General features: G+C 32.8%; 4 protein-coding genes across 6 annotated transcripts; 1 reads left to right on the top strand and 3 right to left on the bottom strand.

Moving 5' to 3' along the window:
• Window positions 1-402: 402 nt before the first annotated feature.
• On the bottom strand, window positions 403-2,447 carry LOC130961628 (palmitoyl-monogalactosyldiacylglycerol delta-7 desaturase, chloroplastic-like). The gene is made up of 5 exons (XM_057887596.1): window positions 1,597-2,447; window positions 1,366-1,506; window positions 1,149-1,289; window positions 910-1,016; window positions 403-783 (listed from the first exon to the last, which is right to left on the bottom strand). The coding sequence occupies exons 1-5, from the start codon at window positions 2,155-2,157 to the stop codon at window positions 585-587; spliced, it is 1,149 nt and encodes a 382-aa protein (XP_057743579.1). The 5' UTR covers window positions 2,158-2,447; the 3' UTR covers window positions 403-584.
• Window positions 2,448-2,646: 199 nt separating this feature from the next.
• LOC130961629 (protein POST-ILLUMINATION CHLOROPHYLL FLUORESCENCE INCREASE, chloroplastic-like) lies at window positions 2,647-5,241 on the top strand. 2 transcript variants are annotated; one of them, XM_057887597.1, is made up of 8 exons: window positions 2,647-2,942; window positions 3,508-3,637; window positions 3,717-3,801; window positions 3,887-3,965; window positions 4,043-4,156; window positions 4,388-4,500; window positions 4,729-4,839; window positions 4,917-5,241. In XM_057887597.1, exons 1-8 carry the CDS (start codon window positions 2,858-2,860, stop codon window positions 5,040-5,042), a joined length of 843 nt encoding a protein of 280 aa, XP_057743580.1. In that variant the 5' UTR covers window positions 2,647-2,857; the 3' UTR covers window positions 5,043-5,241. The 2 variants fall into 2 exon arrangements, with proteins under 2 accessions (XP_057743580.1, XP_057743581.1); XM_057887598.1 differs by lacking the exon at window positions 2,647-2,942 and adding an exon at window positions 3,043-3,350.
• Window positions 5,242-6,804: 1,563 nt separating this feature from the next.
• LOC130962239 (phosphatidylcholine:diacylglycerol cholinephosphotransferase 1-like) lies at window positions 6,805-8,200 on the bottom strand. The gene is made up of 3 exons (XM_057888394.1): window positions 7,769-8,200; window positions 7,509-7,646; window positions 6,805-7,259 (listed from the first exon to the last, which is right to left on the bottom strand). Exons 1-3 carry the CDS (start codon window positions 8,198-8,200, stop codon window positions 6,942-6,944), a joined length of 888 nt encoding a protein of 295 aa, XP_057744377.1. The 3' UTR covers window positions 6,805-6,941.
• A 14,759-nt stretch (window positions 8,201-22,959) lies between these two features.
• Window positions 22,960-26,158, bottom strand: LOC130961954 (PTI1-like tyrosine-protein kinase At3g15890). 2 transcript variants are annotated; one of them, XM_057888008.1, is made up of 5 exons: window positions 25,868-25,885; window positions 25,244-25,391; window positions 24,768-24,893; window positions 24,209-24,471; window positions 22,960-23,890 (listed from the first exon to the last, which is right to left on the bottom strand). In XM_057888008.1, the coding sequence occupies exons 3-5, from the start codon at window positions 24,768-24,770 to the stop codon at window positions 23,242-23,244; spliced, it is 915 nt and encodes a 304-aa protein (XP_057743991.1). In that variant the 5' UTR covers window positions 24,771-24,893; window positions 25,244-25,391; window positions 25,868-25,885; the 3' UTR covers window positions 22,960-23,241. The 2 variants fall into 2 exon arrangements, with proteins under 2 accessions (XP_057743991.1, XP_057743990.1); XM_057888007.1 differs by lacking the exon at window positions 24,768-24,893 and having other exon boundaries at window positions 25,868-26,158.

Genomic DNA, 26,158 nt, shown 5'->3' with positions numbered 1-26,158 from the left:
TGTATATTTTATATTGAGAATTAGTTAGGTAATTTTTTTTATTAATAGTCAAATTAATTCTTAAAAAATGACTCGTTTTTTAAATTTGTCATTAAAAATTTTTATTAATTAAATTAGTCCTTAAAAAATTATAAATTAATCATTTTTGTTCTTCAATCACTTAATTAACATATTTTGTCAATAATTAATGATACGAAATATTAACTCACATCATACATGACACTTAGCATATTCAATTAGATACTAAACAAATATATTTATGCAAATAAATTATATTAGGATTAGAATTTATATAATTAAAAAATAGACTAAATTAATAAATTTTTATAAATATATTTATTTTTTGTTCAGTGTCCAATTAGATGTGTTAAGTATTATACCAGATAATGTTTATATCATCAATGATGGACAAAAACTATCAATCGTGTAACGAAAGGATACAAATGATTAATTTGTAATATTTAAAGGAGTAATTTGAGTAATAAAAATTTTCAAAAAAAAAAATTGAAAAATGACTCCATTATGGTTATAATTTTTTATATCTAAACTATAGTGACCTTATACATAGTCAAATCATACATTCATTATTCATTGAATGCCAATTTTTGCTTGTGACTTTGAGAGGGTAGCTTGACATGAGTGGCCAATCCAATTGCTTGCAAGAACCTAACCACATACCAAGTCATGTCCAATTGCCACCACTCTAAGCCATGTCTAGCTGAATACTCAAATGCATGGTGGTTATTGTGCCAACCTTCACCAAATGCAAGCAATGCCACCCACCTAATCAATTTTTCCAAGATTTTAATTTAATATTCAATCAAATAACATGTAAAATTAGCACAATAATTAAGGATAAAGTACCCTAATTGAAAGATTGAAAGATTGAAAGATTGAAAATAGAAATACCAATTGTTTCTGGATAAGTCCTTGGTGTTCCATGCTTGATTCCCCCATACATGGCAAGCTGAATTCACCAACCAAGTTATGTGGTACACCCAAACAATCCTCACACCCTGTGTTCATGTAACCAATTCATGCATAAGCTTCAAGTAAACACTCCCTATATCTACAAAGTTTAAGTAGATAAATGCGGTCTACTTTGCGTGAAGTTGATAGCTGAGAGCGGTTAAATAGAATTCTCTTACCATTCCCCAAACAAGAAAAGGAAATCCTCCAATGGCATAAAGAAGAGCTCCCAAAGCAAGTGGATGAACAATGTAACTACTTCTTATAAACCTATAAAAAGATTGTTTCTCTAAATCACCAACATTGTTTGTCTCCCCACACTGCAAAATTTATGTACTATTGAATTAACAAAAAGACAAAGAAATAGGAAAATAGTTGAAATTACTCAAATAATACCCTTTCTATGATAGAATTTGTATCAAATAGCCAACTCATATGGCTGAACCAGAATCCTTCAGTGGGGCTATGAGGGTCTCTCTCTGAATCACAGAATTGGTGATGGTACCTATGAGTGCTAACCCAATCAATTGGGTTACCCTGAAAAAAAAAAATCATTTTTCTTCTTCAATTCAGTCCCAAGCATTTATAAAAATATGTATTTTGAGTGAAATTAAAAAAGAATTGCACCTGAAGAGCAAGAACTCCACAATAGGCAAATGTATATTCAAGCCATTTGGGAAGCTTGAAGCTCCTATGAGAAAGGTTTCTATGGAAAGAGAGTGTGATACCAAATAGACCAGTCACAACATACAAAGACAAAGCAACACAAAGAGCATGGAAATTGAATTGAAATGGTGCAAAGAGACTAAGAACATGCATGGCAAGAACAACACCAGCAGTTCCAACATCCAGTGAGTTCCATTTCCTTCCAAATAACACATTCCTCTCTCTCTCCACAACCACATCAGATAGCAGAATCCTTCTCTGATTCCTCAATGGCCCTTGCTCTTGTTCTTCTTGTTCTGCTATTGTTATTGGCTTCTTGTTATTTTTATAGGTAATAAAGTTGTGATTTTGAAGAGTGAATTTTCTTGGGTTTGAGTCAAAGTTACAAACTTTAATGGTTTTAACATTGTTTGTGAAGGATCCAAGACCAATCACAGTTCTGTTCAACCTTGGAATTGCACAGTGAACAGTGGTAATTTGGTTAAGAAGAGGGTGTTTAGGCTGTGATGTGATCAGAGCCATGAAGGAAAAAAAAATGACCCTTTTTGTTAAAAGACCCTTGTTTTTGTTAAAATGAAAAACAATGAATAAGGCCTTAAAAAATTGTACTATTTTGAGGGTGGAGAATGGGAGAATCTTGGGTTTGGGTTTTTAAGGGGGTTTTATGTTGTTGGGGTTTGAATTGTGGGGAAAATCAGAAAATGGAGTTTTAATTTAATTAGTAAATTAATTAATTTTTCATGAAAATTGTGGCATGAAGTTATAAAGCAAGTGGGAGAAAAAAAAGGAGAAAGAAAGTGTAGGAGGATAAGGCAATCCTTGAAGTTTATTGGCCTATGAATGGGATTTCCCTAAAGTAATAAGGTCCAGATATTTTCATTGCTTAGATAACCCTTTTGTTTTTATTTGTTTTTTGTTTTATCCTCGTTACTAGTAAAATTTTGATGTTATTTATTTATAATGGAAAAAGACTAATTACAAGATTCATTTCTATTTTATTTTCCAAAATTTTGGTTTAATAGGGTGTTATAGTTGTGTCTTACCATTTGCCACTTCTCACTTTCCCACAGGCAAACTTAAAAAATATCTCTTTGCTATTAAAATATCTTACTATATGATATATGATGATTTAGTTATTCTTTGTAACCTCAAAGGGAAAGAGAGTGGTGGAGAAGCAAGCAAATTTGAAGGCACAAAAAGAGTGTGTGAGTGATTTGATTCAATGATGGCTGCAACAACAAATGTATCAATGTTTGGTTATTCCACGCAACCTTGTGTTTCTCCTACCACCATTCAAAACACGCTTGGTTAGTCTTCTTCTACGCGTTTATTTCATTTTAGTTATGTAATTTTTTAGTTTAGCTTTTGATTATAATGATCATTGTTTAATGGTGAAAACTCAGGTGCAACCAACTTCATGTGAAGTTTATAATTGAAAGTCGTCAAATCATTGAACGGTTCTCAACTATCAACTACATATGAAGTTGACTGCACTTGAATTTTCACCTTGTTTAATTCATGTAGTTGAGCTTATGTTATTTAATGAGAAAAGCTTGATTATTCTAGACTTTTTAGAAGATATAAACACTATAGATTCTGTGTCAAGTTTCTCCACCAAAGTAGGAACTATAACAAATTATCACAAGAACTTTGATATGAGGCTAAGATATGTTATGTGCTAATATGGCAATTATTTTACTTAAACTGGTAAAAAGGTGATGATTCTATATTTATAGTCACTATTTTCATTCATAATGTTTATAGAATTATAATATATAGAACATAAATTTCATAAGAACCTTCATGTTTAAGAATCCTTTGTAACAGAATTTGTATGAGATGATCTAAATCAGTGTAACATTTCTGATGCAGCCAATAATTTTCTCAATGTTTCACTACCAAGATGTTATTACCCCATGAAGAAGAGACATGTGAAACCAAGTAAAAGGATTAGTGCTGCTGCTGCTGCTGTTGAAACAACTCCATATCAGGAAATTCAGGAGTATGAATTCCCACTGAAATAACATTTTCTATTTTGGTTTTGATTCAGATTAATTTCAACTATAATTTTATTTTTTTAGGTACAAGCTTCCATCATGGGCCATGTTTGAACTTGGGAGGGCACCTGTATATTGGAAAACCATGAATGGCCTCCCTCCAACTTCAGTATGTCACATTATATTATAACTAATTCTAAATCATTGCATTTCAGTGAAATATTTTAACTTTTTTATTTTTTAATTTCTTTCAGGGAGAAAAGCTAAAGCTTTTTTACAATCCAGCAGCAGCTCAACTTTCACCTAATGAAGAATTTGGAGTTGCTTTTAATGGTACTAGTTTTTGACCAAGTATAAATTTCCCTTTTTTTTTTTTTTCTCTTCTTCCAATTTTATGTAAAAATTTTCAGGAGGTTTTAATCAGCCAATTATGTGTGGTGGTGAGCCAAGGGCTATGCTAAGAAAAGACAGAGGCAAAGCTGATAGGCCAATTTATACCATCCAAATATGCATTCCTAAGCATGGTACATTTATTTTATGGATCCCGCTAGAGAGACAATGGACTATTTGTACAATGTGTATAATGGGCTATTGAGTTATTTTAGGGTTCACCAAAGATCGAACTCTTGACATTTCGGATCTAGACCATATCATGATACCACTCATCCCAAAAAATTTTAGGCTATTGTACAAATATTTCTCTCAAAATGGAAGTGTACACTCTTGATAACTTGATATTCTTCTCTTGTGTATAGCTTTGAACTTGATCTTCTCATTCACAAATGGAGTGGACTGGGATGGTCCATATAGGTTACAGTTTCAAGTTCCCAAAGGTTTTCAGAACAAGCCAATTGAATTCTTTAATGAGGTAATACTGTAATAGTAATAATTAATGGGTCTCTCATGTTATAAACTCCTCATTCTTCCTTGATTTCTTTGATGTGGGACTAACAAAAATATGATTCACTGTATTATTAAATTTATCAATTCACTTTTTGATAACTTATCATTAGAAGGGGTAGCTACACATATAGTGTTTAACTTGGTATTATGATAATTTAGTTAACATGATCTTAAATTTGAGACTTTGGTGTAGGGATTGGCAGAGGAACTGAGTAAAGATGGAGCATGTGAGAAAGCAATATTCCCAGACACAAGTGTAGTCATGACCAGATGTGCTATAACTGGTAACTTATCATTAGAAGGGGTAAGTGCAAAGACATTATAGATTTATGTAATTGATTGCTAAACCTTTTTTATTAAGAATATTATTTCACAATGCAGGCTGATAGATGCAATCTAGATCTTGTTCCAGGGTGCACAGATCCTAACTCAATAGAGTTCAACCCACTAGCAACTTTTGATGATGGAACATGCCCCATTGATGCTGATTCTGACCCTGAGGATTAGAATTGTATATATTATATACCTAAAATACTGATCTTTTAGTAATTTTAACCGATAATTTTAATTAATATATATTATATATATTTTATAATTAAAGTTACTAGAATATCGATATTTCAGATATACTTAAAAGTCTTTCTTAATACATATTATTGTTGATTTGAATACTTAAGTATATATAAAAGCATTGTATATTCCAATTCTACTCTGTACTGAAAAAAATGGCAATACATAACTGCCCATCAACCTTAGATAGTAATGAGTGTAAAATCTTGCAAGTTTAGGTCTATTATTGTTTATACTTATATAGCATGCATGTAATGATGTGAAGAATAGTATAAATAAATATATAGAAATGTACTATTACAAACCATTAAAATAGTACTATGTTATGTTTGTTTATATATGCAATTTCGTGGGAAAAAAAGTGATTTTATATAAAATATTTATTTTTTATTTCTTAAAAAAAAAACAATTTAAGTGACAATTATTATGAATAAAATGCAATAAATGCTAACCATATTAATTTATTGAATACAAGGACATGCCAAAGTCAAATAGAAGCTGCAGGTTCATTTATCAATTCAATTCAATTAATTGAGAGAAGAAAAAAATGATTTAGAATTCTATAAAGGTTTAATTTCTCTTTTCCATTTTAAGTGGGAAAAATGTTTGTCATTAGAAAAGATTTCCAACCTACTAGTTGGCAATTTTTGAAAGGTATTATTTATTACGCCATCAAGATTTTCATATCCGTCAATGAAATGTGAGTTATACTAAAAAAATGTATAAGAAAAATACAATAATTTAGGGAAAAAAACATTGTAAGTAGGGCTGGAAGTGAGTCAAAACAACTTATGAGCTAGTTCGAACTCGATTCGTTAATAGCTCGATAAGTTAAGCTCGTGAACTAGTGAGCCAAGCTTGAGCTTGAAATTAAGCTCATAAATTAAATGAGCCGAACTTGAGTTTGGATAAGCTCAGCTCATTAGCTCGTGAGCTGACTCGATTATATATATATATATATATATATATATATATATATATATTTAATCTATACTTTTAATATTATATATATACATATGAAATAATACTATATGATTATATATATATTAATGATCTTAATTATTTAAAATTTTATATTTAGTTTTTACATATAATTTTGATATAAGACATAAATAAAAAATTTATAATTTAATGATAGATAATAATATATAAAATTGATCTTTTTAAATATTTTATAAAATATATAAGTTATAATTTATTGATATAGAATTATATATTATATATTTATGTTTCTATTATTTGAGCCAGCTTGTGAGCTTTCGGTGAGTCAAATTTGAGCTTAAGAAATAGACTCGATTATTAATGATCCAAACTGTGAGCCAAGCTAAATTTTTGTGAGCCGAGCTTGAACTTAGTCTAGCTTAGCTCAGCTCGGCTCACTTCCAGCCCTAATTGTAAGTAAGTGATTTAATATTTATTACATGCAAACATGAAAAATATTTTCATTGGTTTTGCCTTTAAAACTATTTATTGTTTTATAATTATAATTACAATAAAGTCCTGCATTAATTCCAAATTTAAATCACAAAGACAAAATGTGTTGTTTCAATCCTGGTGTTCTAGCACGCGATGAATTCAACTGCATAAATTGTCCTTATTTTCTTAACCCACCTTTGACAATTCTCACTTTTAAATATTTTTTTTGGTGACTCTTCTAGATTAATATTTAATTTGTCATATTAATATCTAACAAAACATATTAACGATAAAAACTAAATCAAAGACCTTTACAAAAAAACAAATATTTTTTGTCTCTTTAATATTACAGATCTGGAAAATGTAAAAAAAAATAACGCTAATCACACCAATACTTTCAGCCAAAATTAAATAAACAAATCAACAACATTGCACTTTTTCACACAAATTTCGGCTTAATAACTTGGTGTGGCTGAACTCCTCGTACTTGCCTGCAAGAGAATCAAAGAGAATTCCAGCACCAACACCAACTGCCAAATCAATGGTGTAATGGCCCCTTGTCCCTAACAACCTCACTGCTTGCAACAAATTCAGCACGTCGAACAACCACGCCAGCTCCTGCCTCTTCATTCTCCTCATGTCCAGTGACGCGATCACTGATCCCGCCACGTGGCCAGAGAAGAACAAGAAGAACGATACGTTCCCAACGGGGAAATCCACCCCGGAACCCAGAAACCCCTGAAATTCACTTTCATACAACATTAATGGTTAGGTTATATTCTTATAGACCATAGTTTTTGAGGAAAAAGGGAAATTACCATATATATCCTAATAATGTGAATTTACCAAATATGCAAATTAATTAAACAACTCAAGCTGACTTGCCAAAATTATGAGTGGTTTTATATTTAGAACATTGGTTTAAGTGGAAAAAAAGTCATTTTCTTCAATTCTCTTCTGTTAACATGTAATTTAATGAACATAGACCTGTGGCAATGGAAGCTGTGTGGAATAACCCAAAATCCCACGACATGTGAACATGAATAGTGCTGAGATCGTTGCTCTTGGTCTTCCTTCAATCAACCATGCCCCCATGATATAAATCATTTGCATTCCTACAAATACCTGAACCCACAGATTCCACAAAATTTAAACTTTTTTTTTTTCTTTCATCAATCAAAATCAGATTTTGACACCGACCCATTTACATTCACCACAAACACAGATCTGAAGAGAGAGGAAGTTACCGTATTGAGGAAGGCCAAACCGGTGTTGAGATTAGGAGAATCTTGAAGCAGGTGGTGGAGTGAGCGCGTGGCGATGAACCCTAAATCAAACGGAGGAGAAGAAGGAGGAACCATTCGGAGCGTGTACTCCACGGCCATGAAGAACAGCAACCCCACCGCGAACAAACACGGCATCCAATGGTGTGTCGCCACGTGTACAGCATCCTGCAGTCTCCACTTCAAGAACGAGGGTCGAGAGTAAGAATAGTAATGCAACGCCTTCTTCGCTGCCATCACTTTAACGCCGTTAGCTGCTGCTTCCGTTCGGTTATTACCGCCGCTCCTTCGCTTAACGGTTCCGTTAGCTAATGCTGGTGTTTGTGTCTCTGTCTTAGCTATGGTGGCGGCTGCGGCGGCGGAATCAGCAGAGAAAGTGGGTGCACCACCGTCCATGGTGGTGAGAGAATGTGAATGATGATGAATGCATTAAGTGTGAATGGTGTATTATATAAAAATCGATGATCGTTAAAGTGATGGTGGTGGTGGCGGAGATTCCAAAGGTTAGGTATTTGTTAGTTTGTGATTTTGTTTTTCTTCTAAATTTTGGGGTAATTGGTGTTGGTGAATTGGGGTTTTAACTTTTAAGATGATGTATCTCTTTGTTTAAATGTGTACAGAGGTGAAGAGCGAAGACCGTAACTTACCAAGGTAGGTTATTTTATTTTCGAGTCTTATTAATATATGTTTTAAGGATTAAAAAAATACAAATATATAATGAATATTTAAATGTATTTGCTTATTTTCTATCGTTTGAGCTCTTTGAATATTTTATTTTTATGTTTGGTAATGTTTTTATTCTATAAACATAGAAGTGATTTTTGTCTTCAACTCATGTTTACTAAAAGTTAAAAATTCTAACTTTTTCGTTGAGTTTTTCACGTTGGATTGAACTTTATATTTTATGTACCAATTATATTTTTTATTATTATTCATATATTAATTGTTTTCCTTTTAATATTTTTTTATGCATATTATTTCTTATAAAACTTCTGTTTTTTTATGAGTTTTTTTATTGTTATTTTTTTTGTATGAAATATTTTTTTTACTTTGTATTATGATTCTATTAATTCTATTAAAGTACTAAAGAATACTGAGAATACTAAAAAAATATTAAAATTTAATTAAATATTTAAAATAAAATTATAAGATAACATAAAATAATTATTTAAATTCATGTCCTTTTCTATAATTTTCTATTTAAAAGTGATTTTGAACTATTAACAAATTTAACTAAATATCATCTAAAATTTTTCAACTATTAACTTCTTATGAAAACAATTGTATATGAGTTTTTACCTATTATTATATACTACAAGTATTTATTAAAAAAATAATATTAATAAATATCATATAATCATAAAAAAAATAAATTGTGATTAATAATTTTTTTGTTTATCTTTTTAATTTTTATATATTTAATAAATTTATAATTAAATAAAATATAATTAATTAATGAGTGACTTTAAAATTAAAATAAATTGAATATAAATAAAAGTAAATATTGTTATATATATTATAATTTGCTATATAATAATAAAAAGCATTCTAGCACAATGGCATGATCACTTTTCTTGTATCCATGAGGGCAACGGTTCGAGGGAGGAAGAACATGTCGTGCCCTCTTGGTTAGAACAAAACTGGGAACGACTAGAAGAAGTGAGGAAGAAATTAACTGGTGGAGCAAATTAACTGGTGGAGCAATTAACAAAGGTTCAAGGCCTAAAATACAAAAGATTCCTCTGTACATGGCTGAAAGGGTGGAGTTTAAGGATACCTTTCTTGTATCCATGAGGGCAACGGTTCGAGGGAGTAAGAACATGTCGTGCCCTCTTGGTTAGAACAAAACTGAGAATAACTAGAAGAAGTGAGGAAGAAATTAACTGGTGGAGCAATTAACAAAGGTTCAAGGCCTAAAATACAAAAGATTCCTCTGTACATGGCTGAAAGGGTGGAGTTTAAGGATATTACGAACCACAACTAATATCCTTTGGTTTATATCATCTATCAATGCTGTCTTAGATAGGAGAGACCTCTAAAATCTTTTTCCTGTTAGGAACCAGAGTTAATATGGACAAAGTAATGTAATTAAAATTTATGAACGAGAAATAGATAGAATTGAACAAGAGTATAGATAATAGTGAAAATAATTATGACAAAGTGATGAAATTACAATCTCTCACAATACATAGAGAAGTTTATAATACTCTCTTACGTATTATAAAAATTTATACAAAGGGATTACACATATGAGAGACTTTACTATTTTTCTGTCTAAATTTTACTCACTAATTCTATGCAAAACATGGCATCCATTAGCAAATGCCTTAACCCCTATATATAGTATTTTGTGGAGGTGCATTTGGTTTTACAAGTTGATCAAGTTGTGCGCAAGTGTGTAGACTAGATTCATCTTTATCAAGTTGTATGACAAGTTGATAAATATCAACTTATGTAACAACTCATCCTTTGACCAAGTCAAAAATTGCAACTAATCTTATCTTTAAGTTACAAATTTTGACTAGAACTTTGACCATGCAAGTTGGACAACTTGCAAGTAGTTTCATGAGTCTTCTAATTTGATAAGAACCATTTGCATCGTACTTGATTCTAGATCAAGTTTAAGTTCTATGATGTTCTTTAATTTTCTTTAAACTTCATCATGCTCCACTTGTATCACTTGTATCCTCTAGCCAATTTTGTTAACTTCAAAAAAAAAAAAGAATTTTGCTTCTTCTTTTTACAATTTCCCACTCAAAATTATTCTTTTGGCGTATTCATGCTGCTTCATATTTTCAATAGGTAAAGAGAAGATTCGTACCAATCAAATTTATCTGTATTGATTGGTTTTGTCATGATATCTGCAAGATTTTTGTTGGTGTGAATTTTCTGTACATCCACTTTTCTTTCCTCTACTACTTCACGAATAAAATGATATTGAACGCCTATGTGCTTCGTTCTTGAGTGAAAGGCTGGATTTCTTGCGATGTGCAAGGCACTCTGACTGTCACAAAATATTGGAATCATATCTTAATTGTGCCCGAGTTCCTCCATTAACCTTTGTAACCAAATTGCTTTCTTACAAGATTGCGTAGCTGTCATATATTCAGCTTTTGTAGTTGATAATGCTACAACTACTTGTAATTTTGATAACCAACTTAATGCTCCTCCTGCAAGTGTGAACACATATCTTGTAGTGGATTTTCTTTTGTCAAGGTCTCATGTGAAATCAGAGTCAACATAACCTTTGATGATAAATTCAGATCCTCCAAAATAAAATGCAACATTTGAGGTTCCTTTGATATATCTCAGGATCCTTTTTACAGCACTCCATTGCTCTTTTCCTGGATTTTCCATGAATCTGCTGACCATCCCGACAGATTGAGCGATATCCGGTCTGGTACAAATCATGGCATACATAAGGCTTCCCACTGCAGATGCATACGGTACTCGAGACATTTCTATCTTCTTTGCTTCATTGCTAGGACACATCTCAAAAGATAATTTAAAATTGACAGGAAGTGGGGGTAGAGATTGACTTACTCTCTTGCATGTTGAAGCGCCGTAAGACCTTTTTCAAGTAATTTTCTTGGAATAGCCAAATCTTCTTATCTTTTCTGTCTCGGTAAATTTGCGTCCCCAAAATCTTGTTTGCTGGTCCCAAAATCCTTCTAAAGGTTGTAGAAGGCTTAAAGAAGGGGGGTTGAATCTATGACCTTCTTTTACTTTAATGAAATAACCCTTTTAAAACAAACTTTCAATCTGAATCTTTTTGAACTCAGCAGCGGAAAATTTATGAGACAATTTCATTTTGTCTCATGAATATCAAAAAACAGAATAGAGCAGGGAAGAGAGAAGCTGACACCATCATGTATCCTAGTTCGGTTGCCTTGTGCAATGCAACCTACATCCAGTCTCCACCACAACAGTGGTAGAATTTTCACTATAGGTAAAGTATTACATACACCAACTCCACAGGATTGACACAATCCTTTCACACTCAAGTTCTAACCTAACTTGACTTGGTTATGCTAATACCCAATTCTTCACTCTTAGTGCTAACCCAACTAAGAAAGGGGTACCTCACAGGTACAAGATACAAGACACAAAATCTACTTAAACAAATCTGAAATAACTCTAAACTTTTCACTCATGTGTATCTCTCTGCCTTTTTTTTTTTACTTTTAGGCTCTTTTAATGACTCTCTCATTCAGCCTTTTACCTCAAAAAATTACAGAAAGATAAATATTGAAAAGTAAATTATAATATGTAAAACATGAAGGAGATTGATGCTTCAACAGCCTCTTTGCTATGTGATGAACCAGATTTGCTTGCCTCTGATTTAGTTTCTCATTCTGGCGGAATGCCCCTTTGACTAGGAAGCACTGTCCATGTTGATGAACTTTTTCAGAGAACTCTTTTCAGATAATAACTCACCAAAACTCTGGTTATCTCTCCTTAGCTTCTGAATGATAAAAAAATTTTCTTTTGTATCTCCTTGCATGTTGCTGAGTTGCTCTCTGCTAGGTCAACTTCTTAAGTTGTGAGCTTCACCAACTCACTTTTTCACTTTCTTCCATTTTTTTTTCTCAAATTAGGAACTTTGATTCTGACCTTCTTTGTTGACCGAAAGCCACAGGACAACAGAAACAAATATTTTCAATGGTAAACCCAGATCTTAACCATTGAAACACTACTTGGTCCCCAAGACACACTTTTGATTATAGATTCACAGCAGTATTGAATAGAGATAATCTTTCCCATGTAACCCAATTTGGAGTGGCAGAGAGTTGAAGATGAAGAGAAGAAAATGAGATGCATGTAGAAGGAAATAAATCACATTTAGCTTCTAACTTCTCTTGATATAGTTTAATGTGGGTGATTAGACTTCAACCTTTTTTGCTAAACCTTCTCTTTCTTGCTTCTTTGGTGAATAGCTTAGGAACTAAGCTCTCTCTCACTTCTCTGATTTCTAACCAAGAGGAAAAAAAGCTGAATGTTGCTTTTGGTGAAAGCAAATTGGAGGGATTTGCTTGCTATCAGGCTTGGATCAGTTCTTTTCATTCAGCCCGTTGATTTCTTTGGTTTGATTTCTTTGGGCTTCCTTTGTTTGTACAACCCATCAGCATTGGTTTTATTTTCAACGTATTGGGCTTCTGGAACAATGAGTTTTGGCATGCAACATTTAATCAGAAATAATCAACACTAATTAGTTTATTTGCCCAATAAAATAATGTTTGTCATCATTAATTAATTTAGTTAATTTCTTAACTCAACACCTTCATATCGAACTCCCTAGCTAACTGAGTCTTTAATTCCTGGATACAATCTTTGTTGGGGCCTATCACCAACATGTCATCCACGTACAACAGCAGAATGATGAAATCATCATTACTAGACCTCCTGTAATAAGCACAATGGTCTGACTGAAGTCTGTTGTAATCAAGGCTAATAATGAAGGAATCAAATCTCTTGTACCAACATCTTGGCACCTGCTTTAAGTCGTACAGAGATTTGATAAACTTGCAAACTAAGTTTTCTTTTCCTAATATGCGATGCCATAACATCGTTGTATTTTCTTGGTCTGCAGATGCAACTGATGCTTCTGCGCCTCGAACTGTATCTCCAAAAAGCAAATAGAGATTGGTTGTTAGCCGTTTTGCCTTCATGATCACATGAGCACTATTAGTCACCTTCAACGATCCACTTTCAATATTAATCTTGTACCCTTAAGAATCCAATAGCCCAATTGATAACAAATTTTTTCTTAGGCCATTCACATGACTTACACCTTGAATTGTATGGATTGAACCATCAAACATCTTAATTTTTATGGTACCAATTTTCACAATTTTTAAGGCATGATCATCTCCCATGAGTACAGATCCTTTTGAAACAGGTTCATAAGTGCTAAACCACTTGTGATGTGGAGTCACGTGATATGTTGCTGCACAATCTAATAGCTAGACATCAGCTAGTGGTTTATTGTCTTCATGACCAATAGCAGCTTCGATGCTCAAGACATCTCCATCATCAGATGTGTTTGCAACACAACCATGTGAGGTAGTTGCATTAACAGTTTTCTCTGTGCTCTTCTTGTTGAACCAACAATAATCTTTTTTCAAGTGTCCTTTCTTGCCACAATTGTAACAAGGTTTTTCTTTCGAGACCTTAATCTACCATGACTTTGACTTCTACTAGAGCCACATTCTGTTGATCTGTCTCTCATCACCGACAAAGCTTTTGCTTGCTTTGAACTTTTCGTTCGATCATCTTTATTTTTGCGTCTGCTTTCTTCTTCAAGAATAGCGACAGCAACATCATCAAATCGAAGTTGATCAGCAATATTGTTATTTGTGATGTTGATGATAAGTTGATCATACGAGTCTGGTAAACTTTGGAGAAGAAGTTCAGCACATTTATTTTCTACAATTTGACACTCCATGACTGTCAGTTGTGAAAATACAGTATTAAGATTGTTAATGTGATCTGTCACTAATGTAGATTCACTCATACGAAGAGTATAGAGCCTTCTTTTTACGAAAATCCTATTGTGCAGTGACTTTGCCTTGTACAATTTAGTGAGTGCCTCCCAAATCTCCTTTACTGTCTATTTCTCTGAGATGCTTGATAATACGGAATCTGCCATAGCCAAGTGTAAATTGGCAACAACGTTTTCCTCCATCTCTTTCCACTTGTCATCAGGAGTGCCGGTAGGCCTGCCTTCTATTACTTTTAAGCAATTCTCCTTTCTCAAAATTGCCTTGATCTTCAATTTTCAAAGGGAAAAGTTATTCCCATTGAATTTCTCGATCTTAAATTTCGTTGCCATGGTTCTGACGCCAACTTGTCCCTTTTGCAGCGGAAGATTAAGAACCTAAAGTTCTGATACCACTGTTAGGTACCAGAGTTAATCGGAATAAAGTAATGAAACTAAAATTTGTGAACGAGAAATAGATAGAACTGAACAAGAGTATAGACAATAGTGGAAATAATTATGACAAAGTGATGAAATTATAATCTCTCACAATACATAGAGAAGTTTATAATACTCTCTTATCTATTATGGAAATTTATATAAAGGGATTACACATATGAGAGACTTTACTATTCTTCTTTCTAAGTTTCACTCACTAATTCTATGCAAAACATGGCATCCATTAGCAAATGCCTTAACCCTTGTATATAGTATTTTGTGGAGGTGCATTTGGTTTTACAAGTTGATCAAGTTGTGTATCAGTGTGTAGACTAGATTCATCTTTATCAAGTTGTATGACAAGTTGATAAATATCAACTTATGTACAACTCATCCTTTGACCAAGTCAAAGATTGCAACTAATCTTATTTTCAAGTTATAAATTTTGACTAGAACTTTGACTATGCAAGTTGGACAACTTGCAAGTAGTTTTATGAGTCTTTTAATTTGATAAGAACCATTTGCATCATACTTGATTCTAGATCAAGTTTAAGTTCTATAATGTTCTTTAATTTTCTTGAAATTTCTTCATGCTCCACTTGTATCACTTGTAACCTCTAGCCAATTTTATTGACTTCAAACCAAAAAAAATTTTTTGCTTCTTCTTTTCACATTTTTGCTCGCCATGGACCATCATCGCCTTGCTTGCTGCCACTCTTGGTCTCGTTCTTACATTTATCCATGGTTAGCTATCCACCCTAAAGCTGCATAAGTCATAACATGTCTTGTTTGATCGGTGTGCTTGATAATGAATAAAACACTACTCATCAGTATGTGAGCTGGAATCTACTTCTCTTATGTCTATTGTCGTCATGTTAAAATCCATAGTTTGCTTTTGTTTCTAAATTTTCATGTCTTTTTGTTCAATGATTATCTGCAAGGTTTTGATTATTGTTCAATGATTTCTGTTGTATTTAACAAACACAAAATCAAAGACTTTAAGTAATGGTGTCAATATGTTTGGCTCTATAGGGTTTTGGCCTTATTTTATAGAATCAGAAGAATAAAAAATCTGTAACTAATAAGTTTAAATTTTTAAAAAGCTCTCAGAGCCAAAAGTCCTAGAGCCAACCTATGAGTCACCTAATTTTCTCTCTCTCTCTCTCTTTTTTTTTACATTCTCTATCTCAACAACACACATAACTTATTAAAAGTCATTAGTTTATTCTATTCCTTTATCATTTTTATGCGTAGAAAATAAAAAAATTAAAAAATAAATATTAATAATGTGCATTGATTATATTAAATCTAACTTTTAACTATATACATCAAGAAATCAAATATGACATTCACTATCTCATCACCCTTTTTTTTGTTCTTTAGTATTTATCATCAATAATGTCTCTAAAAAAAATATAAAAACTCAATAAAAAATAATAATAATAAAAATTTAATTAAAATTTTAATAAAATTACAGATACTTACAGAATAATTATAACCTTAATTTAACTCCAAAGCTTTATACATTTAGCTAGAATAATATAATGATACAAAAACTATAATAAATATTTAGAAACTTGATAAAATTTAATGGTCTTATTTTAACTTATATAAAACCATTATTTACTGTTTATTATTTATCATCTATTAATATATGGAATTTGAGTGGGATTCATTTTTTAATTAATAGATAAAAGATAAAAGGAAGTAATAGTACTTGTATAATATAATATAGACTTTAAAGGTATTTCCCAGGAAGAAAATCTTCTATATTTTTAAGTCACTAGTGTGAACACATGATACATGTAACATTGTTATGATTGTCAATTTTGGTGGCTATATGTCGAAAGGGAAACCTAGGAATAAAAATCCAAGCCCCTTTGTTCTTATAATATTTACATAACATATATGTATTAATCATAACTAACTTCAGTTTTTTATAAGTACCTTTAATATAAAATTAACCAATAACGACGATTGATATGATGCATACATATGTTTGATGTGTAATTGTTGAGTATATGAAGATGGTAAAATGACAAAATTTATATTATGTTATGATTTTAAGGCACGATTAGATCATTTTTTTTTAGAGAGATATTTATCTTCACACTTAGTTGATATAGGATTGATGATAATACTCTCTCTAGATATAATAAAACCAATGAATTTTTTAGTTAGCAATAATAAAAAATTCTTAACTTTCTTAAACAAAGAAAATTCTTAATAGTTAAAATCACATATACATTTAGTACTTGTTATTATCTTTTTTGTTACACACACTTTGAATAGTGGGTAATTCATATATATATATATGCTGCATGTACTGCATGTATTAGAATCAAAAGTCACGTAGCTTATGAACAGATATAACCTTTGATTATTGAATAGTTACATAATGAAAAGATGTGACTTTTGAATATTCTTTAAATAGGTACAAAATACTGTTAATTAACATACACTAACAAGTATTTATAAAATATATATGTAGGTACACAATCGTTAGAGAAAGAATTAAACCGTAAACGATAATTATTTAACCGTTTATATTTAATATTAATATATTAATTTGTAAATACTCTTTAGTAATAAGGATAGTTGAAATATAAATGTTGGATGGGAAGAAGTTCCAACAAAAAAACAGAATACAGAATATAGAAATTTTAGAGTTGGTAGGATCAATCCTATTTTAATTTTTGTTGGAAGGACTTAATTAAAAATGGGTTCACAAAATATTATTTTATAATTTTTAGGAATATAAATTAAAACTATTTTGGAGAGTTAAGGATTAGCCCTAAAATTTGGACTAAATTGACACTACTAATTTTAAACTTTTTTCAATTAGATTGCACAACAAGTAAAGGGATCATTTCTATTCTTATTGCTTTCCCTTATGCCTCAATGGGGCCAAGTATTCAATGATTACATGTTATCGGACAGATAAATATGAATCAAGCTCCTCTAAAATAAAGAAGTTGATAAATTGAGTATTTAATAATTCTTAAATCAAGGTAGTAAAATCCACACATATATTTATTTATTTATTAGGAATATAAAAATAAAAATGTTGAATAACGTGAACAACGATTTAAAAAATAAAAGTTAAATTAATTATTAAAACTAAATTTATAATTTATTAGAATAATCAATTTTAAATTTAAATTATTAGGGTTAGACAACGTAATCTTTTCCGTCACATCACATTATTATTCCATCTCAACTCTTTCCCTCTTTCAATTCACATTTTCTCTTTCTATTACACCACAACGAAAACGACGTCGTAGTTTCAACCACCGCAAGGTGCAGCATCACCGAATGTCGTCCACCATTACAGCTTGCTCCTCGCGCGCCGTAGCCACCACCAAATGTTGCAGCCCACCCCACTTTGCGATTTGTAGTAGTGTCGCCCGACCATCGCAGTCCTTTTTCACTCTGCAATTCGCAGTAACAAAGACAACTATCGTAGTCCCTCTCCCTCGTGTTGGTACCTGCGCCGTCCGACCACCGCAATAAACCCTCCCTCGCTATTCGCAGCAACGCCGTCCGACCGCCGTACCTGTCATAATCCAAACCAAGTCATGACTGGCGCTTAAGGGACAAGTTCCTTAGCAAGCCGAACGACCAAATTTTTAGAAAAAATAGACAAAATCTCCTCTATTCTTAGAATCTTACCAACTTTAATATTATCTTCCTATATCGATAGTAAATATCTATTTCCAAAGACAACAACATATTCCAATCATGTTCACAACCCAATATATCAAAAGTCACATAATATATATTAAGTTGATAACTAAAGTATATAGTTAAATCCATATGTTTTACATAACTAAGTCATAATTACTATCTAAATAGTTCGAGATTCAAAATAACATAACCCACACAAAGACTCTACCTGTGACATATGGAGCACTAATAAACTCTAGGTTTTTGCATGAATGTTCCATTACATATCACATAGTCTTTGGAAAGAAGAATGACTCATCGAAATGAATAAGATCTATCGTGGGGCGGGTGAAATGGAACCTAGAACGACATCTGTATCTGAAAAATATGAGAATATGATAGGGTGAGTTTTGCAACTCAGTGAGCAAATATTATATCTATAACCCACACGAGACAATACAAATTTTACCTTAAAAGTTATATTTCTTTTTAAAGATAAGAAATTCATATTAATTAATTATGCAAACAAATAGATAAATAGTTAAGCGGATGAAATAAAATTGGAGTTCTCATTCCAGAAGTCAAATCAAATCAAATATTACACACTTACGGCGACTCAACCTCTAAGGTAGTCATTTCCTCTAGTGTGCCCATATGGTATAAAAGATTCAACGTACGACCTATACGTTAGGCTAGCAACACTCCTGCTAGCTGAGGTTTGAGCTAGATGCATCTAAATTAATATCATAACCACCGTTAACTACGATTTTTTAGTCAGAGCCTCTCAAACCAAATCATTTCTAATATATTACTAAATTTCATAATAAATCAAATATATATAAGAATGCATACTAAAATTTAGTTAACATTTAATAAAGTCAAGTAAAAAAACATGTATGCTTTACAAATTATATAAATATCGTCTCGTGTGTATTTTTATAAAATTATAAGTTTTACAAATCAATATTTATTTCAAAAATTCAAAAGTCATAATAATAAAATATTTTCAAACTCTAAAAATAATTATTCAATTTAATATGTTGATAATAATACACTTAAAAATAATTATAGACATAATATCCACTCACAACTTGGTTCTAAAAAACCAGAAGCAACTCTGAGCGCACCACCGAACTACTAATTGATGTCCAATAATTTTACAACTCTAAAATATGACAATAATAATATTTGTAAGCTAACAATGTTGTCAATTAACAAAATCTTACTCAATTTGACAGAAGTCCCAAATTTTCTAACTTTAATAACCCTAATTCGGATTTATGCATACCCATAAATATAGGGATAACAAAAGTCGGAGATAGCTAATTATTGAGTTAAAGAATTATTTGAAGCCTCCATAATAACTATAACTCAAAAGTTGAATGATTTTTTCACTTATTAAGTTGAAATTCTATGATTTGAAAGTTTTGAGAACATAAGATTTTGAATAAATAAAGATAGAATAAAAAAAAAGAAGTAAGATGATGAAGGTGAATTTGATGATATTGGATAGTTGGTTGCAAAGAGAAGAGATAAAGAAGAGATGAGAAAATATAATTAGGAAGGGAAGGGAAAAGAGGGTTTTAAATTTTGTTTTTTTTGGAAAGAAATGAAAAGAGAGTGAAAGAGAGAAGAGGGAGTGGAGGGAGAGGAGAAGAGAGACAAGGAATATTTAAGAAGGGACTTGTGCCTCCACGTGCTCTTCTTTTTTCCCTTTTTTCCCCTCTTTTTTGGTTACTACGGTACCACCTCTCTTCTCGTGATTTGCAATATTGCCGATCTCTGGCACCGGAGCATCCTTCTTCTCTCTCTTGTTTCCACTTTGTTGTGGTTAACTCATAATATGCCGAATGATTATTTTAATTTTTATGTGGACGGTTATTCGATTAGAATTAATTTAATTATATACAATTAAAATATGATAGATGTTCAATTCATTAGGTATGCGAATAATTATTTTTATGGATGGTTATTTTTAAGTGTTGATGAAGGTTTTGGGGGGAGAAGTTGGTGCTTTGATAAATTATGGTATAATAGATGATTAAAATTTTTGAATTATCGAATGAGGTTTTTTGGTTGGGTAATTCGAGTGGAGTGTTTTTTTTTTATTGGGCTAAATTTTCAGCTCGTTATTCATGTTGTTCAGATTATCTGTTGTCTATCTAGCAAAGCCGAATTTTAATATACTGTATTTAAAAAAAAAAGTATTGGCTGGTAATTAAAATATTGAATGGAGTTGATTACTAGTGGCAAGTTGATTGATTGAATATAAAGTTCACATGGTAATTTCTTAGAAGATGGATGACAAGGGATCCAAAGCTTGTGGCATGCTTCAATTAAAAACACAAAATCAAAGACTTTGAGGGTGCTCGACTTAGAAAGCAAAATGAACAGAAACATCATTGGTTATGGAGTTCTCATTCCATATTTTAATGGCAGATCAGATGAAACTATGTACGGTGTATCCTAGTTAGTTCTAATTAATCTCTGCTTTCTTTGTGTGCTTCCAATAATGGATTTCCAAGAAGAACAGGATAGTTCTTGGGAATTCCAAAAAGAGAACACGGACGATTGGTTCGTAGAAAGAGTGAATCACATAAAATATCACAGGAAGCACTCAAGCAGAGATGTTAACAAAGTTTCAGATTCAAGTCCTAAAATACACAGAATTCCACAGTACATGGCTGAAAGGGTGGAGTTTAGAAAATATTATGAGCCACAAATCATCTCAATCGGTCCAATTCATCTAGCCAAAATAGATACTCTTCAAGGAAAGCCATATAAGGATGCATGGACAGCAATGGACTAGCTTGTACGAGTGCACCAGGATTTGCTTATCTTGAACAACCAAATTCCCTTCCCATGGCTCAGGGTCTTGTGCAACGACGACCAGAGGCTCGAAAAATGCCTCCACAACTTACTCCATGTTCATGGTATTGAGTAAGAAAGAGCCTAGCAGCGGAAACGATACAAATGTGCAACACAAGAACAATATGAAAGCACTCACAACACAATATAGCAGCAACTATAACAAGTAAATATAGCAAGTAAAATAATAATAAGAACACACTGAGATTTTAACGTGGAAAACCCTCTCAATGTGAGAGGTAAAAATCACGGGTCGTCCAGATCAATGAAATAGCTCCACTATAATTAAATGAGATACAAGAGAGTCTCAAATAAAGCACAAAAACGTGTATATAACCAGCCAAAACATCAAAGCACCAAAGCTCATGTATGAAAAGCAAGAAGATGAGCTTCTGTCAAAGCCAATTTCTCTCTCTGCAGACCTCCAATTAAAATCTCCACCTTTCAGAATGAAGAACAAGATGTGAAGAATCTACAGTTCAAATTTCACGTCGATCTAACGGTGAAAGAATGAGAAACTGCCGTTTAAAGATTGCAGTTCTGTGTAAAAACGGGAAACCTAATTTCTCCTACTGCAAATCCCCAATCAACATCTCCACCGACCAGAATGAAGAACAAGATGAGAGGAAGACACATTTAAATTTCAAACCGATCCAACGGTGAACAACTGAGAAACTGCCATTTGAAATTTACTGCTTTGGGCAAAAATAGGAATTCTGTTTTCCCCTTTCTTTCTCTCTTTGGTGGTTATTCTCTCTACCTCTCAATAACTCCCAAAATCTGATTAGGGTTGTGGCACAATGGGTATAAAGAGACACACTCAAAATGTTGGGCTTGGGCCTCACAAAGGAGAGAAAAACCCAACAGAGTCAGCACCCAAGCTTCCGAGAAAGAAAAGAGAGAATGAAGAAGTGAAAGTAGCCGTGGAAGGAGATGATGACGAGGAAGGGCCCTCTTAATGAGAGACCAACACACATTGTATAAGGATATCAACAACAAGAGGAGATCCCTGCACCTCAGGAAGTATCGAATTGGGACCATACGGGAGCTCAAGGGTCAAGGCAGCCGGGATTCAAAGATGGGATGCTGCACCTTCCAAAACTCATAGTGGATGGCTCAATGGCTCATATCTTCCTCAACCTTATAGCCTATGACATGTGTCCTGATTTTCGAAACGACTTCGAGATCAGCTCATTTTTAGTCTTCATGAATGTGAAGGAACTCAGATTAGCTGACATAATTATCAATGAACTTGCCAGTGACAAAGAAGTAGCAGATCTGTTTAATAAGATGGACAGCATTCTTGTGCCTGAGACACCATTGTTCGCCCACGTTAGAGACCATCATCGCCTTGCTTGCTGCCACTCTTGGTCTTGTTCTTACATTCATCCAAACATGGTTTGCTATCCACCCTAAAGATTCATAAGTCATAACATCACCCTTAAGAAAAAATTGTTATATTATCTTCTTACTTATCACTTTCTCTTTTTTAATATTCGGTGTGCTTGATCATGAGCTGGATTCTTCTTTTCTTATGTTTGTTGTTGTCATGTTAAAATTCATAGTCTCTAAAAATACAAGCAGACATCAGCCATGTTGGCCCTTTTGTCAACTAAAATTCTGTCATGATTATGTTTATTAGTAGTTACTCCCATATTTGCCATAACTTGGTAAATTACTGAGTATGCTCAAGAATTCAAGATGCTAGAAAGAAAAATTTCAAAGAATATTGACAATAGAATAGTAAACAATAAAGGTAACTGACATGACATACATTCCAAACCGGCAACACAAGATGTCTAGCATACTACACAGACATCACTTCATCAAATTCAAATCAATACAAACACTTGACAATGGAAGAGAGAGGGAGAAACCTATTTTCAAGTAAAGCCAAATTCACATTAGACCAACTTCATCCTAACTTCACAACTTGTATTTGATATATCACCAACTTCCCTTTTTTTTTCTTTCCTTTATTAGAGCATCATTCACCGGTATTCTCTTTCAAGTCATGTTTTGATTCTTTTACCTCCAAGATTAAGTCTGAACCGTCATCTTCGGTCCCAGATTTCGGATCACTGTTTTCTACGGCTGGATGGCTTTTGAACAATTCACTATTCTCTATCTGAGAAATTTTGTCTTTAGATTCTCCCTTTAGCAGTTCAACGACATCAAGCATGGTAGGTCTCTTCTCAGGTTGATTTTGAGCGCATATCAGCGCAGTAAAAACAACCCTTTTAAGCTCTTCCTCCACATACTCACCGTTTAGTCGTGGATCAGCGAGTTCGCTAAATTTCCTTTCGCATACCAATGGCAGTGCCCAATCAACTATTGGCCGCTTAACTGCCGAACTAAGCTTTTCAATTGGTTTCTTGCCACTAGCAAGTTCTAGAAGGAGAATACCAAAACTATAGACATCACAACTCTCATTTGCTTTGCCTAACATGGCGTATTCTGGGGCGAGGTATCCGAGGGTACCCTTAACTTTTGTAGTCACGTGCGTTGCACCATCAGGTATCAACTTAGCAAAACCAAAATCAGCAACCCGGGCCTGGAAATCCGAGTCTAGCAAAACGTTGCTTGCCTTGATATCCCTGTGGATGATATGCGGTGTTGCTTGGTGGTGAAGATATCTGAAAGTTATAACATTTAGGATTAAACAATAGTATAAGGTATAACTATGTTTTTAATCCCTATAAATGTGTTATTTTTATTTTGGCCCACCTAAAATTTTTAGTTTACTCTTGGAAACTCATTTTCTATTATTAAATTAGTTATCACTCTCATGATATCATCTAGAGCCAATGTTAAGTTGCCATATTATAAAGACTCCGAAATTCTACAAATGTTTGTAGATATTAAGACCAAAGCTTTTGATATAATAATCAAAATTATGTAGTGACATGGACTAAAAACAAAAAAAGAGGGATCAAAACTAGGTTTTTACTCACACAATCCCCTCAGCAGATCCAATTGCAATATCCATCCGTCGTTTCCAATCAAGAAGGCATTCTGACGAGTGCGATCCATGTAGATGAGAGAGCAAGCTCAGATTCGGCATATAATCATATACAATCAACCGTTCCTGCCCTTCAGCACAATAGCCACGTAGACTAAGAAGATTCCTGTGCCGAACTCTTGCCAATATTTCAACTTCAACGGCAAATTCCATGTCAGCTTTGTTGCTCCAAACTTTCAATCTCTTCACTGCGATCTGCAAGTGTACACAGATCAACATAGCAACAACTTTATAGGGATCAAAAGTCAAAGCAGAATGTTAAGAACTTTGAAACGGAAAAATGGTAATATAGTTAAGATATTTGGATCAACATCTTTTTCAATAACTTGAATTCACATCCACTAGGTAAAATATTTTGATCAGAGATTCATGCATCATTGGCTCCTCAAAATGCTGATAACATTTTCTATTCTATAAATCACATTATAAAGTCAAATCAAATCCTAGAAGTGCTAAGAATCTGCTAAGGCACGCAAATAAAAAACGCCTACCATTCAAGACTCATCTGGTATCATGTTACAAAAGCAAGTCTAATCACATTGAAGGATTGCTTCAATGGAAAAATAGGTTCAGCCAAAAGGGGGATTCTCAGTTTCTAAATCCATGCACTTCAATCCCTAATAAGATCGAGAGAGAAAAAAATTATTCTTTGCATGTCCCTCAAAATATGATCCTTTCATCAATGAAAGAATGATCTTTACTTATTGTGATGTAAGATTGATGCATGAAATTTTATGAAGCAAAGTCCATGGATAAAGCAACAAGTCAGACAATTAGATCATCACACACGAGATTGCTGTGAAATTACTATACAAGTAACAAATTCACAGCATGAGTTGGCAACCACAATTAACACTGCCAAACCAAGATTCACATTCACCACAATAAGAAGGCATATATTGCATGAACTTTTTGACAAAATAATAACAACAACAACAACAACAATAGAAAAGAATGTAGTCCTTACTTGCGATCCGTCCCAAAGTTGGCCCCAATACACACTGCCAAAGCCCCCTTCTCCAAGCTTGTTATCATAGTTAAAATTATTTGTAGCAGACTGTAATTCCTTCAAAGAAAACACACGCCACGTCGCGTGTTCTTTCCCTCGTTTCTTGCTGCACAATAAGAGACTCCAACATCAATAATCCACCTAAAGAAATTATGTACTCTAAGAATTCTCCGGATTAATGAAACAAGCACCTTTTGTGCCCAGAATCAGAATCAGAAAATTTAATCATTGCATATATGGTCAATTCACTAACACTCAAAAGTCAAACCTCCACTCTATTATTTTTGCCTCTATCGATTCTGCCTCTACCTAACAACATAATCTTCAATGGATCTTCCTACTCAAAACTATCTTTACTAATCCATGGAATCAGAAACCTAGAATCCAAAACCATCTCTAATATTAGTTTTCTTCAAATTTCCCTTTTTCACTTTCAAAATTCAAACAAAGCCTTCAAGTCACAATAAGCAAAATTATGACCCTAAACAACCCCCAAAAACATAGTAGTAATAATAACAATAAAAAAATTGTAACAAGGAAGAGTTATTCATAACAATAGATTAACGAATTTTACTCTCATACCCATTTCCGCAGCATAACCAAAGAGCCATAACTCTCTCAGCACCAAAACCCAGAAAGCAAGCGAACAAAAAATCCGAACTTGAAACCGACCCAGCCAACCAATTCCAGTGTTGTTGCTGGTCCTCAATTATCAAAGCTCAAAGCTATCGTTATCTATTCGATGAAAACGCGTTCTTTTTGCTATCAGAAATTGATCAAAGTTTGTGAGAGAATCATGCGCTTGATTATGCAGAAGAATCTATGATATTTGTTGTTGTTCTTTCTTCTTCCTTGTGAAGCTGAATTTTTGAA

This window comes from Arachis stenosperma, chromosome 2, assembly GCF_014773155.1.
Source record: "Arachis stenosperma cultivar V10309 chromosome 2, arast.V10309.gnm1.PFL2, whole genome shotgun sequence".
Taxonomy (NCBI): Eukaryota; Viridiplantae; Streptophyta; class Magnoliopsida; order Fabales; family Fabaceae; genus Arachis; species Arachis stenosperma.
This window is presented reverse-complemented; position numbering and strand designations above follow the sequence as displayed.

What these genes read in the sequence shown, in the direction of transcription:
- LOC130961628 (XM_057887596.1), bottom strand. Translation starts at nt 2,157, where the DNA reads ATGGCTCTGATCACATCACAGCCTAAACACCCTCTTCTTAACCAAATT. An exon ending in GTGGAGTTCTTGCTCTTCAG is followed by an intron (nt 1,507 to 1,596) that starts GTGCAATTCTTT and finishes TTTTTTTTTCAG; the next exon opens with GGTAACCCAATTGATTGGGT. An exon ending in CTTTTCTTGTTTGGGGAATG is followed by an intron (nt 1,017 to 1,148) that starts GTAAGAGAATTC and finishes ACATGAACACAG; the next exon opens with GGTGTGAGGATTGTTTGGGT.
- LOC130961629 (XM_057887597.1), top strand. Translation starts at nt 2,858, where the DNA reads ATGATGGCTGCAACAACAAATGTATCAATGTTTGGTTATTCCACGCAA. An exon ending in ATGGCCTCCCTCCAACTTCA is followed by an intron (nt 3,802 to 3,886) that starts GTATGTCACATT and finishes AATTTCTTTCAG; the next exon opens with GGAGAAAAGCTAAAGCTTTT. An exon ending in CAATTGAATTCTTTAATGAG is followed by an intron (nt 4,501 to 4,728) that starts GTAATACTGTAA and finishes ACTTTGGTGTAG; the next exon opens with GGATTGGCAGAGGAACTGAG.
- LOC130962239 (XM_057888394.1), bottom strand. Translation starts at nt 8,200, where the DNA reads ATGGACGGTGGTGCACCCACTTTCTCTGCTGATTCCGCCGCCGCAGCC. An exon ending in GTTTGGCCTTCCTCAATACG is followed by an intron (nt 7,647 to 7,768) that starts GTAACTTCCTCT and finishes CTGTGGGTTCAG; the next exon opens with GTATTTGTAGGAATGCAAAT. An exon ending in CACAGCTTCCATTGCCACAG is followed by an intron (nt 7,260 to 7,508) that starts GTCTATGTTCAT and finishes AGTGAATTTCAG; the next exon opens with GGGTTTCTGGGTTCCGGGGT.
- LOC130961954 (XM_057888007.1), bottom strand. Translation starts at nt 25,896, where the DNA reads ATGGCTCTTTGGTTATGCTGCGGAAATGG. An exon ending in TGGTTATGCTGCGGAAATGG is followed by an intron (nt 25,392 to 25,867) that starts GTATGAGAGTAA and finishes CTTATTGTGCAG; the next exon opens with CAAGAAACGAGGGAAAGAAC. An exon ending in AACTTTGGGACGGATCGCAA is followed by an intron (nt 24,472 to 25,243) that starts GTAAGGACTACA and finishes GTACACTTGCAG; the next exon opens with ATCGCAGTGAAGAGATTGAA.